The 17,654-nt window shown below is 41.2% G+C and overlaps 1 protein-coding gene across 1 annotated transcript; it reads left to right on the forward strand.

Moving 5' to 3' along the window:
• Positions 1 to 2,966: 2,966 nt before the first annotated feature.
• LOC141910990 (uncharacterized) lies at positions 2,967 to 12,552 on the forward strand. The gene is made up of 11 exons (XM_074801913.1): positions 2,967 to 3,082; positions 3,336 to 3,412; positions 3,768 to 3,890; positions 3,972 to 4,142; positions 4,510 to 4,550; positions 5,075 to 5,413; positions 5,705 to 5,827; positions 6,164 to 6,287; positions 7,042 to 7,223; positions 7,991 to 10,780; positions 11,245 to 12,552. The coding sequence occupies exons 1-11, from the start codon at positions 3,013 to 3,015 to the stop codon at positions 11,564 to 11,566; spliced, it is 4,362 nt and encodes a 1,453-aa protein (XP_074658014.1). The 5' UTR covers positions 2,967 to 3,012; the 3' UTR covers positions 11,567 to 12,552.
• The last annotated feature ends 5,102 nt before the right edge of the window (positions 12,553 to 17,654 follow it).

The raw sequence follows: 17,654 nt of genomic DNA on the forward strand, positions 1-17,654 counted from the left end.
ATTCAATAGCGAGAGAACAGCCTCTCGAAGAGCAGAGCATCGATGCTGAACTATCAAAAGATCCTAGCGACAAAAAGGGAAAAGAACAGAGTCATAAAGAGCAAAGGGTCGGTGCTCAACTATCAAAAGATCCAAGCGACAAAAAGGGAAAAGAACAAAGTCATAAAGAGCAAAGCATCGATACTGAACTATCAAAACATCCTAGCGACAAAAAGGGAAAAGAACAGCCTCCCATAGAGCAAAGCATCGATGCTGAACTATCAAAAGATCCTAGCGACAAGGGGAAAGAACAGTCTCCCAAAGAGCAAAAGGTCGGTGCTCAATTATCGAAAAATTGGTAACAGTAAGGAAAAAGAAAAGTCCCCCAAAGAGCAACAGGTCGTCGGCGCTGAACTATCAAAAGATCATAGCGACGAAAAGGGAAAAGAACAGTCTCTCAAAGAGCAACAGGTCAGCGCTGAACTGTCAAACATTGATAACGACAAAAAGCAAACAGAACAGTCTCCCAAAGAGCAAAGGGTCGATGAGCTATCAAAGGATCTTAGCGATAAAAAGCTTCCAGACAAGATGTCAAATCGGGATATAGTACGTAAAGGACAGGTTCTTGACCAACGTCCAACTGAAGTATTACTGGATAAACGGGAAGTTATCGAGCAACCATTGAAAACAACGAAAAACATTACTGATCGTGGAATACTTACGAAAGAACGGACTATAAAAGAACCAGAAGATGCTAAGTTATCATTAAACAAACGGATAGAAAGTGAAGATACGCCTAGTAACATCCGTACTGTAGAAAGAGTCTCCGAACGACCAATCGTCGAATTAAGTAAAAAGCAACCTATGAAACAAAAAATGACCGAACCCAAAATTCAGCAGATATATCCGCATATCTCAGACGAAAAACTGTAAAAACTCGGGACAAACTAACAATGGCGATGCCGCGGCTTTTGTGATAAAATCAATATCCGTAGTTGTATTAACACTAAAGACGGTTAATTGTTCAACTCGTGCGTCAAATAATTGTATTTCATACATAATACCGTATGACTGGGAATGGGTAGCTGCCAGTACCAATTTTCCCCCTCCATTCCTTGGATAAATTCAAGGCTCTAAATTCAATTTCTTATTATGGTTTTGACATTCTCGTCATAGTGAATTCTAAATTAGGTCTTGGTCATGATTTGATTTGACTCAGAGTTAAAAACACATTGCTGCATAGGAACTGATTTTAACTAGTCTAATGAAGTCAAACTTCTCAATGTGAGTCCAGAATCGGATTCAACAGTTTGCAGATTCACAACACTGTTTTATATCAAAAATATATTTTTTTTAGTGTTCAATGAAAATAAAGATAATTTTTCTTACATTTAAGTCTTGTTTAACTTGGGCTGGGCGCCTTTTGTGATGCGAACGAAACTTTGTTCCATCAAAGTCGGGTCCAATATGGAAGGGGGAATATCTCTATATTTCAAAGACACGAAAATCTGTATCCATATAACATTATCTGTCGTCAAAAACAAACCTATTATGGGCTACACTTGATCTTTAACGATCAAATCTTTCCATTATGAGTTAATCGATGGAAAGACATTATCGTGCACATTCATTGTTTGTCATCGTCAGCGTCAAAAAAATGTTTTTTTTCAAAAACTTAAGACGACGAAGGATAGGAACTTGAGGAAGGAATAGACAGAAGAAGCTTAGGGAGCCCGGAGCATATCGACCACATGGAGCCACCCTAAATAAACTCATCCGCTACAGTTGCACGACTTCCCTCTCCATCTAACAGCCGTTTTTGACAGTAAGCCGCGTGGCAACAAAAAACCCGGGAAAAATGTAACTGCCGTAGCAATTTTTCTGAGGCGACGTGGTCTCTGCCGTCAATGGGCCCGGTCTCCCCTGCGTTCCGATTCACGGTTGTTTCGCGTTCATGAGCTGAGGTCACCGCCACGTTAGCTCAAACGGTACGGGTTGAGCTAGTTCCCGGAGCCCGCCTGTTCGGGTCCCGTTATTTTTGTCAAGTTGTGCGGTGAGCTGACGTCGTACTCCGAGGGACGGAAACTAGCGCCGACCATGTAGATTGTAGGTGGTGCTAGTGTCGATTATGAATTGGATGAAAATTCGAAAAATGAGACTTCTATAGCCTTTTTTTAAAGGATTTGATGGTAATAATGTAAGTTTTATGCGGTGAAATGAGATGTTCATTGCGCCTCATGATTGTTGTGACAGTTGTGTGTTACATTCATTTAGATTGAATACTTTAATCCGATTGAATACGGCACTTAAATTCATTTAACCCCTTTCAGTGAAGACTTTTTGCAATTTTGGATATCCTTCAATACAGTTTCAAATGGATTAGAAAATGATGATTTAGGTCTACTGCCAGTCCTAACTACAGTCCGTTTACACTTCAGTTTGGTTGCCGACTTATCACACAAAATCTCTTTTCAGTAGCTCATTGTTTTATGATCTAGCAGCATTCTGAAGAACGCCAGCCGACATGGCATCAATGATATCGCATTTAGACAGTTCACTGATTGAAGCCGCAGTCGAATGTCACGGGCTCGAGTTATTAGAATTAATACACCGAGAACAATCATGTTCATCCGCGTTACCCAGTCTGATGGGTACCGGAATTACTTCACTGTTTGGCGGAAAGTAAGTACTTATAAGAAATAGGGCTACAGTTATCTAAAAGAACTCCGGAGTAATCTTCACTGCGGGGAAATCTGACTTTTCTCGGAAATGCGTGAAAAATCATGGTTCAGTTGCTCAAACTTAGCAGGTTTACTATTCCTGCATAATATTTTTGTTCATCACTTTGAAAACTTACTTCACAGTCCTTATCATCTGCCTGGTATTTCGTCCTTATTTAGCTAGTATGAGAAAACCTTTTCTTAAAATGTAAGTTTAACTGATCATTTGTGACATGGTGTTTTGATTTAAACAATTCATAGGGAAGAGGATCAACGTAAGAAATTTCAGCAGTTTATCGCGCGTAAAGCCGACATGTTGTTTCATCCGTCTCAGTTGGAACAGCCTTCTCCAGCTCTGCCGATATCGGATTTGGACGAAAAAGGTAATATCGCCATTTACAATGAATTATTCTGTCAAACGAGTAGTTCGACTATTTCTGAGTGACTGTTTTTTATTGTTGATCTGTATTGAAGTTACAAATACGTCACGAATATTCAGTTAACCTTTAAACATCAATGGTAACTCCTATTGATACAAGCACCTGAAATATCAGTCATGTTTTGATATCGATTGAAGAATGTTCGTTGTTCAATGCGACTGAATTGTGAATGTTTTTGTTTTATGATTAATTCTAGAACTATACGTTGTGTTGCCACCATTGGAAAGTTTTATGGATTTAAGCGCTGCCGATCGGAAGAACCACTTCATGAAGGTACATATGTTTGTTTACTATCTTATACCCTTGTGATGCTGGTTTCAGAATATAGTAGACTGACTCTGTTTACCCAGGATTTGAAATGCTTCAGATTATCGTGTGCTCCGCCTGATAATATATTACAAATTTCTCGCTCCAATAGATCATGATAATGACTGCTCCCTGCCCCATGATTGGTCCTGAAACATCCAAGGCAAGCGGGAGTTAACTGCACAGGCTAGCTATAATCAATTAACAGTTTGCTTCAAACTTTTCAGTCTAGAAAATGCTTGACAAATGCTCACTTTTGCCAGAGCTTGCTGCCACCCTCAGGCAGTATCTGATATTATTGTCTTGTATGTTTTATTTCCAGAGTATTCGAAAAGGCGACATTCTAATCGGAAGCGTTTTGTCGGTGCAAGACAGCGGACTGACGATACAAGTGTTATGTATGGACGCTGGTAAAGCGAGATATCTCGACCAAACACGAATAGTGGTATGTCAGGAATTAGGCAAATCACATCTCTTGATGAGCCGGATGCCTGTAGACGCTAACCTTATTCATGTTGTTTTTCAGGGATTTTGTCCGGTGCGCGAGCTGCCGAAGTATTACGCGCACGAAGATCCGCTCGATTTGATCAAGATCAAAGATAAAGTGAGAGTTATCGTCATCGGCGTAGCAGACGGACGCCTGACGTTCTCGATGCATCCGCACGCCCTCGCCGAAACTCAACGTACCTTCAAACTGGTAAATATATCGATGAAATTTCTTTTCTGCGCTGTTCATTGAAGAATAATTTGGAGGTTAGAAAATTTCCATTTTCTTTTTGAATATATGATCTGGTCGATAAACTGCCCAAATGTGAAATCATCGACGTTATTTTGAGTTTTCATACATAATGCTAGAATATCTACGCACACACGGATCCTGCTTACAGTTATGCAGATAATCTTGAACCAAATTTAGTGTGCGATACATTTAGATTAATTATCATATAATTCAACATACATTTATAAAGGCATGTAGTTGAACCATAGATATCATCCTGATCAAATCAAAATCGCGATCTGGATTAAGCAATGTTGATTGTATAAGTATTTTTACTATTTTTCAGGGAGTATTCGATGATAACGAAGAAATGCCTTTGCATTATCGGTAAGATATTAGATACATTTTACTTGTCTATAGCCATATAAACAGATATTTTCAAGCACTGGCTGGACCCCAGTAGTAATCTAATGACATGGCTGCTATATCTGAAAAATATCTTTTCACCGTATTCCGATTTGCCTAGATCTGCCCCTGTAGATGTTCTTAACAAAGAGTAGTTTCAATTTGGATTTGTATTTGCAATGCTAGATTTATTTTACCGGTCCGAACTTCGACAGCCTGCTCTAAAGGCTCTTGTTCGTTTTCCCAAATTGTCTAGAACTTCCCGATTTTCTCGATGAAGTCTCAACATTCACGGACCTCACATGATTCTCAATTCTGAAACGTATTTAGGCATCATTTATTTAAATGTACGCATAAAATTTGAATTTTTCAACCCCCCTTCCCCCTCTGTACGCAAAATCGGCCATTTTCTCATATACATTAAGCATTACAGTACGCAATTGCACTGACCCCTCCCCTAATGCGTACGTAATAAATGAATGACTCCTTACGATGTTGTTGTTCAGGTTAAGCGAGTCGGTGATCGGAAAATCTTACAGTCGAATGCTGGAGACGACTTCGTCGTTCAACAACCAGAACAACGTCGCGTATTTAGGAAATTTTTTCCGCCTCGACGAAAGCGCGCCGCCGTCGTTGATGAGAGGACTGCGACGGTTAGAAATACCGAAGCACGAATACGCCGACTCGTTGCAGAAAACGCAGTCGTACAAGTTTTCGTTGAGAAGCGTCGCGGATGGCGTGCGAGAATTCAAGGCGGGAAACTGCACTGAGGCGATACAACACTTGAACAAGGCTTTGAAAATCGACCCGCAAAATGTTGAGGCTCTCGTCGCGAAAGGTGCCCTGTAAGTAGAGAAATCCAGATCTGACTAAAATTTCTATTTGAGAGTAGTTTTTTCATTTTAGAGCTTACTCTATGATCCTGGGTCCTGTTGTTCAAAAGTTTGCTTAGATTTAAACAAGTAATAGTTGACATAATGACAATTAAAAGTGCATTGTTACTATGATACTCTCCCCTGGTGGTAGTTGAGTTCCTTGGTCGAAGGAAAAATCTTCCTCTAATCCGCGCGAATGAGTGGTTGCTGGTTTGGGATGAAGAAGAAACTCTACTCAAATCTGTTTATTATTTCTCTTAGTTTCGCCAATAACGAGAGCTACCTGAAAGCGATAGAAGATTTTGAGAAGGCGCTCGAACTGAATCCTCACCATGTGAACGCTCGAAAGTATATCTGCCAAACGCTGGTCGCGTATGGAAGAAGGTGAGAGAATCTCTCGTGTAGTCTTTGTGTTTCCATTTCATGTTTCACATGGAACAGCTCTTCAGGAACCGAATGATTGAATCATTAACCCAAAGATCAATTTCAGCATACAAAGGGAGAAATGTGGCTTAGCCATGTTCTAGTTGAAGGTTGTTTTAAAATTGGATTGGATTTTAATTGAAATGTAGAAAGAATTCTGAAAGATGTTTCTGTGAGTGTTTTTTTCTGGAGCATTCACTGTAGAGAGGTTTCACTATTCCTCGCTTGCCTCAATGGCGGTGCCAGTATCCCTTCGAATTGAGTTAAGTTTAAGTCTTTGTTTTGATTGAATTGTAGCTTACAAGAAATGAAAAACTACAAAGATGCGATGGCTTTTTACCGACGAGCTCTGGTTATTAATAAGGAATTCGACGAAGCGAAAGAATGCATCGACGAATTGGAACAAACCAAGAATAACGAGGTATGATTTGAATATCAAGCCATTGATTTGGGCACATCCATTTAGTCTGTCATGTAAACACCTTATTTTTCACGAGTAGTAAACATTCGACCTTACCCGGAGCTGCCAAGATTGATTTGGCTTATTCTTTTCAAAAACCAGGGCCCGGTTTCATAGAGTGAGTATCAAAGTTATCCCTAGGGGTAAATCCTCAATCTGGGTGACAACCACCATAGTAACAATGAGAAACCATGGTTATAACTGACAGATTTCAAAATGTTCCCAGGGACTATCTTTCTTCCACCTCTATGAAACTCAGCCCATCAACCTTGGATTGGCGAGCGACCAGTGGCCTGTTTGTATGAAAACTTCTCTGCCATTGTACACCTGTCAATGAGACCGCTCCTGTCCAGCATCGGTCTTTAATGAATTTAATTGGTCTCCTCTTGAGAGTTGTCTCTTCTGTGAATGGCGGATATTGATTAAATGGCCGAATTCAATCGAGCCATTCTCAAAGCTAAAGAATCTAGAATATTGTCCCAAATAAGATAATTGTGATCATTTTATACTAGATATAACAAACTTTTGGTTATAACCAACAGACTTTCTGGTTCAGCGAAGTTCATTGTCATGAAGTTCCACTGTATTTACTATGTAGATGATATATGTAATGTTGGCAAATTAAGAATTGGAATGAGAATGGAATAGGCAGAAATAATTAACGAGGTAATTTCTTTTGTACGGTACTTCCTAACTTCTGTTCTTATTCGCGCAGGATTCAAGTCCGGATAATGAACCGTCGTCATTTAGAAATCAATCTCCACCGCCCCCTCCTGCCGAGACACATCAGCCTACGGACGCGAAGACACCTGCCGGTGCCGGGCAACGCGATAAAACCGGGCTGGATAAAACAGCAGAGAAGTTGAAACGATTGATCGAAGAAGATAAAGTACACAGGTACGACGTAATTATCAGTTGATGTTTTGAAGACATAAAGTTTATCAGCGAGTACAGTAGAACCCGCCTAACCCTTTCAGTGCGTCTTCACTGCAGTGCGGGGTATGAATCGGTGATGGATTTTGCTAGTACACCGCACTGCGGTGTATTGGTGTAATTAGTAATTAGTTTTTATCTCTATTGAAAGATGGCAGCACCTGTCAAACACAGTGAAATATTAGTAACTAACGATACACTGCGCCGCGGTGTAGACGCTTAATAGTGGTATTCCCGTTATTCAACACACTAGGGTGGAATTTTTTAAAATTTTCAAATTGTCCTCAGCACTATACGGTATTAATTAGTCAGCACTGAAAGGGGTTAATTCAATTGAATCCATCGATGTTACACGCTGTCCATGTTGGAAGATAGTGTAGAGTCCCATATTAAGAATAAGAGACATAGATCTCTATCGTAATCCCTACCGAGGACAAACTTTTATAAATCTTACAACTAAAATTCACGTCACGATGACCGTTTGCCTTGGAATTGGCTTGCCTTCAAGAGCAATTATACTGGCCACGTAAGATCTGAATTCAAACAGAGCGATCTTATTGGGTTTTTAGCAATGTCTGAAAAGGATAGATCCTGTTTGATGCCTATTTTTCCAGTCACATCATGCAACTCATGTCAAAGGTTATTGTCATCTCACTGGATCCGCCCCTAACCCTGCGAGTTAGCCGAGTGAGGATTTGTTTACTGAGCATTTCAAATTATTTGTCTTTCAGACGGAAGAAAAAACGCGGTGGCAGCGAATCGGATGATGGAAATCTGTCTCCTAAACGGCGTAAAGCCCACGATACGTCATGGGAGACATCGCCCAATCATAAATCTTATCCGAAGTCCGGCGACTCTTCGACGCCGGAAAACGAAAACAGATCGAAGAAGTCGAAGCGTCGGAATCAGGAGTTTTGGGACGGGCGCGGCAGCTCGCGATACGACGGCGGCGGCATTCCGGGAGTCGGAGACGAACGAGAATCGTCAAAACCGACCGATCGGAGAACGTCGCGATCGCCGTCGGCCGGCGAGAAGAAACGTCTGTCGGATAAATACGCGAAGATCGAAGAATACAAAGAGAAGCATTGTTACAAGGGACGAAAGAAAGAATCGACGTACGAATATAAATTCTACGAGAAAGAATACAAAGAGGAAGAACGCGAGCGATCGCAACAACAACAACAAGCGAACCCCGATCCGTCGTCGTCGTGGCGACGAACTGATAAAAACCCGACCGACGACATCGATGATTTAGAGAAACATCTCTATGGTAGTTCGGAAGGTGGCGCCGGTGGTGATAAGCTGCCGAAAGACGAAGATCGGTTTCCTTCGAATATCCAACAACAACACGATACGATGAAAGACAAATGTGAAAAAAGCCAGACCTTCGATCCTAATTTGTATCACAGTCGAAACTTCAGCGGCGAGTATCCCTATGCGTATCCGGGACAGGCGTATATGAGCTGTTGGCCGAATTATCCCAGCAATGAGCAAAGTCAAGCGTTTGACGTCGCTCGACAACGAGCGTCGCAAAATTCAGAGCTGCCGCCGAAGTACGCTGTTAAAGCTGAACCCGGTGTCTCAATACAGGCAGAGAAAACATCGGAGAAGCGGTCAACGACCGGTCGAGCGTTGTCCGACAAATCTAGGCAACGGAGAAGATCGTCGAGTAGTTCGAGTTCATCATCGTCTTCGTCAGGTTCGTCGTCGTACTCCAGTTCTTCTAGCCGAAGTTCGAGGTCGCCGACGCCCCGTCGCAGCTCGAGCAGCAAACGAGATCGAAGCGATCGCGCGAATTCTGCGACGACGGTGCCTAAAATTGAGAACATTCAGCAGATTCCGACAATAGGCACCGGAACTAGTCAAATGAGGGACGACGTTCAGGCGTACTGGATGTCGAGTTTCGCGCAAGAGAGCAGTTCGCATGCAGCTATGGCAGCCGATAGTTCGCAGTTGCATTGGCAATCGAACGAATATGATTCTAGGGGTTTATATTTGTCGAATGTAGCTATTGATGATTCGAGCAAACAGGAGCTGTTTAACCCGGAGCTGTCTCAGAAAATGGAAACCGATCACGACGTCGGTCTCGGAGATGTATCGAGGAAAAGGATTCGAGGCGAGACCGCGGCATCTCAAAAAGGTCAATTTACCGTAAAACAGGAAAACGAAGAGAAATTAAGTAGATTCGTCGTCAAAAAAGAAAAAGAAGATGATCGCGGCCGCGCTGGGTGGAGGGAAGTCGACATTAAATTAGAAAAACAAGATCCAGGTTACGATAAAAACGAGACGAAGTTTAGTACAAAGACAATAAAGAGGGAAGAAGACGAGGGAAGTAGTCGAGAGACGAGTCGTCGGTCCGATCATTCGAGACGAGTTCGCAAATCGAAATCTCGTTCGTCATCGAGAGATTCGCGGTCACCTTTCCAAACAACGCGACGTCGTCAGATGAAGCATCGCATTTCAACGAGATCAGCTTCGCCTTCGAGAACGGCGTCGAGGTCTCCGGTACATAAATCGCCGTCGCCTCATAGTCGTGTGCGTTCGAGTTCTCCAGAGGAGGAAAGGAAAATTTCGATCGGACGCAAACCGGATGACGAAGAAACGCGCAAAGTATCGGCGGCACCGTTGAAATCGACGCTCGAACTCAAACGCGATTGTAGTTTGGAACGAGAGATCGGTTTTCGCGAGGAGTACCGACGGCAACAGTTCGGTAAAATCCAAATTTCAGTCGGAGCCGACGGAGAAAAACGCTTCACCGGAGTTAAGCAAGATGGCGGCGATTCAAGGGAAAAGAGTCAGTCGGTAAAGGGTGATTGTATATACGATGAGGATGAGCTCAATGAACCGGAAATACGTCGAGTAAACGTAAAACCTCTGGCGGAACAAAGAGGATCGACTGAAGTGAAAACCATGGAGCTAAGGAAGAAGGAAAGCGAGAAGCCGAGCGCGGAGAAAATGAAACCTAGTCAAACGGGCATGCTGCCACGCACCATTAAGATTAAACCTATTTCAGATGGCAGTCGGTTCGCACCGTTGACGGACCCTCCGACGTCACTCGTTGAGAAAAAGCCTTTAAAAGAGATGTTCAAGCGTCGATCGAGGAGTAAATCTCTAACGCCTCGTAGAAGTGCATCGTCATCATCATCGTTGTCGTCATCTTCTTCGCAATCGCGATCATCGCGGAGTAAGAGCAGAGGTCGAGGGAGAAACTCCAGAAGTGGAAGTAGACATAGACGGCGCTCTCGGAGTAAATTCCGACGCAGAAGTCGCTCCGGAAGCAGAAGTAGAGGTAGGAGAGCGTTGCGTAGCCGAAGCAGAAATAGGAGCCGAGGATATTCTTACAGCAGCCGGAGTCGCGGTCGAAAATATTCTCGAAGTCGTAGTAGAGATAGAAGACGGTACTCGAGAAGCAGGAGTCGAGGACGACGACGTCGACCTTCACGTAGTACTAGTAGAAACAGACTGGTCACGCGTAGCATTAAAAAACGAAGCAAGTCTAGAAGTAACAGCAGCGATAAAAGGTAAGTGGACGATGTTTGACTCAATTTTTAGATTCATTATATGAAGATTGGAAAGATATCTGGTTTATTCACTCATGCAAAAACTGGTATCAATGTGCAGCCCAGATTAATCACAATTGTAGCGTGAAGTTTGACAATCGCTTCATAAAAGTTTAGAAACAATTTTAGAATGTTTTTTTTTGCACCTTGTAGTTGTCCATTTGTTAATTCTGAACACTGTTGATCTCTTGACAATCACTGATATAACTGAGATCTGGCTTTTGTAGTCAATTTGTTAGTTCATCTTAAATTGAATATACTTGCGGTAAGGTCCTGAACAGAGGTTTGATGTTTGGACGATCAAAAATTGGAAAAACGTTGATTTTTTGATCGCGGTGGGTCTTGGGCCACATTTTTACTGCATCAGAGGCAGGTGTGCATGAGTTACTTCTAATTTCTAAAACTTTCTGCTCCTTTTGCTTTAGTTCTTCTAGTGAAAAGCCGATAGCGAAGAAATCAGTACCAGTTACTCGGCGGAAGTCTACTGATAAAACACCGGTGATCCCTGCTATGAAACCAGGCGATGTGGCTAGAACCAAAGAAGAATTTTCAAAGGATGATGATGTTGTTGCATCAAAATCGGCGGCACCCAGCAGTGAAATAGTGCAAGAAGAGGATGAATCGAAAAAGCCGACGTTAGACGAACTAGAAAGTTTTCTTAGTGAAATGAAAGCTAAGAAGAAAGTCGAATTGAAGGAAAAGTTTAAAACACAGTTGAAAACAAAAACCGATTTACCATTGTGGTAGTTCGGTAATTGTGGTAGAGGCTGTACTGTGTTCGAGGGTTACAACGGTTTTAAATACATGTATAACTGACGACATGTAAACAGTGTTATACCACTGAGGTATTTGAAAACACTGTCTTTAGCAGTTAATGAGCATTGTAGTTGAGCATCCTTGAGAGTGAGCCTTTTATGAATAGATCCCCTGATGCTGACTGAACTAGCCGATTAGGGGGCCCTTAGTAAAGTAAGCACATATCAACATAATGGTCTAATACCTAGTGATTGTTCCCAAACAACCAATTGATCGTCTGGTATTCAGACTAAGTAAATTTATCCATTACAAATTGGGACTCAAAAATAGAGACAAAAGTTCAGTAATGTGATAACTTGAATCTATTTTGACTAAGTTTGTACATGTATGTGTAATAATGGTAGGGTCATTGCTGTGTTCTAATGCCAGTGCTTTGTCGTCGTTGTGTTGACTTAATTTCCGCAAATCTTTCAGGCAATATCAAGTGGCTCATTATGAAGCTTGTGTAATGGATTAGGCTAAAAAAATTGATTGTTTCTCCTTTCTGCATGGCTCAAAAGTTGACCCAGCTGATCGCATATAGCTACGTATCCTGTCCATGTTTTTAAATCATGATCAAGCAAACCATCACACTCCCGGCAGCTATAGAAATGAACTGATAACGAATTTTATTGCATTTAACAAAAGTGAACCGGCCGATTAGGAGAAACAAGGTATCATTTTTATTTAGCCTTTGTCTCGTTTTGTTCATGCAACATTGAACTTATTTCAAAAGATTAATGTGCTGTAATGCCATGTTAGTGCTTTAACGACTTTCGTAATGTTAGTGGAAAATAATATTTTGCTAATCTTTGCATTAATTACTTTAATAGCCTACGTGTGCTTAGAGATGTATTAACATATGCATCATTCCTTTGGATTACTCCAAGCTAAAAGCGAATTTCGTGATGTACAAAACTGTAAATAAATGAATGAAATTGTAAACAAAGAACTTATTCTTCTTTTGCGGCCACGAGAGGACAAGGTCAGAGATCAAAGGACTCGTTTTGCATCCAGAAGATCCTTTACATTTGGTACCAAATATATGGCATTCCGTGCTATCGTAGTAGCTCGTGGTGAGGGGGCTTTGACTTAATAGCGCGATCTGACCGTTGTTGGCGGTGCCCCGGCCGCCGACCGAAGTGAACATATTACAAGAGTTCGACGATCATGCTCGACTAGACAGGGAGATCGGCGATACTGAAAACCAAACGATCACGAAGAAAGACTAGTGACGCGAGTGCCGAACGGCTCCGATTTCAAAACAAGGTACATAATATAGTTAAAATTCGATGCGAGAAAGGATGACTTTTCTCGTCGATATTTTGAATAATCGGTGCCTCTCCCAGTTAGCGGAGCCTCATCAGCCCTTGCTGATTTCAAATATATATAATCAAATATTGAATGAATTACACCGAGTGCACCGTAACATTCATATTAAAAAACCCGATTATTGTATGAATTTTTTTTTTGGGGGGGGGGGGGAATAAAGATGATTGATAAACTTGAGGCGTTTCGCGTATGCAGCCCGACCGGGGCGGCCCGGCGCTGGTACGGTACTGTCTATTTCAACTTTCGACTTCTGAGGGCATTTCAGGCCGGGTGGCCTAGCTCAATCATTTTTTGTTGTTGTAGATACCTGATATAAGTCTTCAGAAAGGACTGGCAGTTGAACTAAACTTTGTTTTTTTTTAAATCCATTATTCTAGCCCCATCTCAGCGGGGCGTTATAATTCATTTAGAAAGTAGGCCAGCCTCTTCAGTAGTCTACCAACTGCGTTCACCATTTGAGGAAATTTACGTTCATTTCATATAATTAAGTAGGTTGATGTTTTTTGTATTTTGTTACGTAGTAACCGTCGGTAAATGGTAAACAGACTTCGTTGCAACCAAGGGTCAGAAAACGACTAGTTTATTTTCATGGCGGCATCATCGCAGCATAGCAGTGGGGATTTAAATTGTTTTAGTTTTCGATCAAGTTTATTCCATATGCCGGGTGTATAAATGTGACGTCGCGTCAGTGTTTTATCATGCGGTAACTTCGACAATTCGAAATGTTCAGAGATATTTCTATTGATCAATATTCAATGGTACCCGTGTGCCCGGTCTATATGCTGGATGTACTATAGAGGTGGTCACGATCGCCCGGCGTGTGTAACAGCGGAACGGTCAACAAACTTCAATGTAAACCCTTTCAACGACCAGAGACAACAGCGCGGCTGCCGATTGGCCAATATTGAAATACGTCACCGGTCGACGGTGGGTAGAATCACTAAGCCGGTTATTCATCTCTTGATCTTCACACTGTGCAGACATGATTTCGAATATCCTGGCGTTCATCATGGCGATCATCCTGGCGATCATCCTTGCGATTACGCTGCGCTCTACTAGCTGGTTCTTTCTATATAAAGAACGACGTCTCGATGTTTTATGTGTTACTGTCCGTCCGTGTGCTGTCCTGTACTGTTCTGTGTTTATTAATCCATTCTGTTTTTCAGCGTCTAATCCGTTATATTTTTCAGGGCCGATTTCTCTGTCGATTTTCAACGTTCTATGGAACAAAACTAATGTCCGAAAGCGTCGGCTCCTTCGCTGGTCATGTGCAGAAGATATCAGAAAAAGAGTCGGTCAGGAACTGTTGCCCTCTACACGCCCTCATACGGAACACGAAAACCAGGACGACAACTGCTTCACGTTCATTATCTAACTGCAGAGTGTGCTTGGCGACGTTAATGACGGGCAAATCTGTCGGATGTTCGCGGTGAAAATGGAGTGGTTATACTGGACTGTCACGCCACTAGTATTCATTGGTCCTTGTGACCACTCGGATGAGGGATGGAGTCTACTGTCTCGCCTTTGATTTCTGGTATTCATTGAGTCGGGTAAGGGATTGAGTCTACTATCTGCCTTTGATTTCTAGTATTCATTGTGTCCTTGTGACCACTCGGACAGGGATTAATTTTCCTGTCTGCCTTTGAGTACTGGTTTTCATTGTGTCCTTGTGACCACCTCGGATAGGGATGAAGTCTCTTGTCTGGCTTGGGAGTGCTAGGTTTCATTGTGTCCTTGTGACCACCTCGGGCAGGGATGAAATCTCTTGTCACGCCTTTGAGTGCTAGTTGAGATCCTGAATCTCAATTCGGGCAATCTGGTTGTACTGCGCTATTTTTGTCTTGAGCAATCGTACAGGTTTGTCAGTTACTAACGTCGCTCAGTACATCCTGTAGTTAGATCGTGAACGTGAGGCGTTGTCATTCAGGTTTTCGCGTTCTGTGTGAGGGTGTGTAGAGGGCAGCAAATTCCTGGCTGACTCTTTTTCTGGTATCCTCTGCACATGACCGGCGTCGGGGAGCCGACGCTTTCAGACATTAGTTTTGTTCTGTACCAGGTTTTCATCTCTGTTCTTTTTTATTTCAGGACTCCCACAGAAGACGACGACGCCCCAAGAGGACAGAAGATGACGACACTGAACTCGGCAATCTTGAGAAAGTAAAGTTGATACGCATGTAAATTACAATTAATCAAAGGATTGTGTGAGTACAGAATGTCTTTCTTTTAATCATTTCAGGTAAACTAAATCTGAACAGGCCCACCATGATTGAGAAGATGACGGAGACACCATAGGACTATGAAAAAATGATGCTCGGCAATCTTAAGTTGAAAGTTAAGTTGATACACATGTCAATTACAATTAATCAAAGAATTGTATGACTACATACAGAATGTCTTTCTTTTACTCATTCCAGGTAAACTTAATCTGAACAGGCCCACCATGATTAAGAAGATGACTGACCATAGGACGATGATAAAAGGATATTAAGAAAGTGTCATTCTTTTATTCATTTCAGCTAAACATGAACCTGGAAAGGCCCAGCATGAGATACACAGAAATTGGTGAGCCATCAGCAGCGAATTATCGCCCAACGATGGATTTCTACTATCACTGATTGAGGAGCAGCAGTAGCGGATCTTATAAACACTCGAGGAGCAGCATGGACAATAGCGCATCTTAAAAACACTGATCCAGGAGCAGCAGAGACAATAATGAATCTTATAAACACTGATTCCGGAGGAGCAAATATATTAGTTCATCTTATAAACACTGACTCAGGAGCAGCTAGTACATCTTCTAAACACTTGAGGTGCAGCTAGTGAATCGTATAAACCCTTGATGAGCAGCTAGTGAATTGTATAAACACCGACTCAGGAGCAGCTAGTGCATCTTATAAACACTAAGGAGCAACAGAGACAATAGTGGACTTCGAAGTATAGAAAAGTAATGATTGATTTTTAACTTCACACTTGTACAAACTGGTCTAGTCAGAAATGTACTTCACGAAATTTACCAGATCTAATTTTACAGTCTACTTGTTGGTAGCGGTAGAACAGTGTATGAATTATTCAACAAAATGGAAGTTAGGATAATTAGGGTTCTGTTGTCTTAGAAGGAACTACCTACGTTTGAATATTTCAATAAAATCTCATCCAAATACTTCATATTGATTGGGTGAACTATTTTCGAGAGGACTAATGAATTTGTAAACAGCCATTCTGTTTTGTAATCTGATTTTAGTTCCTTCCTAGTCACATAAAATCTTTAGGTTGGTGACGCTGTTTAAATGATCGTGTCCACTGCCTAGTTTCGACTCATAGGTCGGTTGAGTTAGTTAATTGTCCTAGTAACGTCCCATGGTTGGGCTGTTTTTGAAATAGAACCCAAATGTTAGAAGAACGTATACTTCTTTGAGCACTCGCCTGGCATTTTGTATTGATTGTTTTAGGGGTAATCTGGAGAATAAAATCTGATTGATACAATCTACACGAATGTAAAACAGTTATAAACTTAAAATCATCGATATCATTGTTGATTTTTGTTGATAGTATAATTATTTTGATGCGTTTCAAAGCTGGGAGAAAAAACGTCAGAATACTTATTTCAAGCGAATTTATTATGTTTGAAAATCTTTAAGTTAAGATGAGGCAAAGTTTGCAAAATTATATTTTTCTAATAAAAATAATGTCAATAATTATGAAATTAAAGATGGATTTGTTAATCTTAAGCTTTTTAGAGTGAATTCGTAGTTTTATCTCTCAGATTAATGCTTTTATGTTGAACTGTTTTTGCAATACAGTTCACGTGTTTGTTCATGAGGAACTTATATGATAAAATTCTTGAGTATAATACCTGTCATTTAGCAGCTATAATAGTTGTCACAAGAATAAACGACATACATGTTCATCATCATGTTATTAATCTTCAATTGTTATTAGTTTAGTTCAGGCCTATGGCAACTTTTCACCGTTGTATAGAATTCAGTGGTTCATGTGATTTTTTTGTAATACAGTCATCGTGGTTGAGGAACTTACATTATAATTCCTCAAGCACGTAATCTGGCATTTTCTATAATTGTTGTATGAAAATAAATATGATTCATGATGAATATGATTACAACCTTTCAATTGTTTCATGAAGTTTTTAGCAACAATCAAAGGTTAATTCAAATGAAGCCCTTTGGGCTTGGCCCTGCTTTGTTTATTTCATAGTTGTTTCTACCATAAGTTTTCTTTGAATAAATATAATTGACTTTTATCACTTGTGGTGACTCTTTCTCATATTCGAGAAGTTTGAATTGGTCAATGTGGTCGATTTATGAATTTACAATGGTGAATCCTTGGTCTGACACTAAGCGCAGTATGTCGTTCTCATATGTTCTCATATTCGAGAAGTTTAAATTGGTCAGTGATGGTCAATTTATGAAAGTTTTAAAGAAATTTGTGGTTTGAATAGAACAGCGATCAGTGATTGGCTGACTTGGCCATTTTGTGACACCCCGCGCGATTTAAAATGCTTGATATATTATGGGTGCTGACTAGCTTTATCTCCCGATAGCTGTCATCATAAAAGCAATTCTGTTGTTTTAGTAGCAATAAAAAGCGATAAAGATCTTGAAAGATCCCCGAAAAGTGGATGCATTACATATTTTAGGATCGTAGCTAGCTGCGCTGGCCCTCCGTTCACACACAGGCCCGAAACGTGTCG

This window comes from Tubulanus polymorphus, chromosome 9, assembly GCF_964204645.1.
Source record: "Tubulanus polymorphus chromosome 9, tnTubPoly1.2, whole genome shotgun sequence".
NCBI lineage: Eukaryota > Metazoa > Nemertea > Palaeonemertea > Tubulaniformes > Tubulanidae > Tubulanus > Tubulanus polymorphus.

Bases quoted from the DNA above. Each gene is read 5' to 3' on its own strand.
- LOC141910990 (XM_074801913.1), top strand. From the start codon at position 3,013: ATGTTGTTTCATCCGTCTCAGTTGGAACAGCCTTCTCCAGCTCTGCCG. The intron at 3,891-3,971 runs GTATGTCAGGAA...GTTGTTTTTCAG, and splicing joins TCGACCAAACACGAATAGTG to GGATTTTGTCCGGTGCGCGA. The intron at 5,414-5,704 runs GTAAGTAGAGAA...TATTTCTCTTAG, and splicing joins CTCGTCGCGAAAGGTGCCCT to TTTCGCCAATAACGAGAGCT.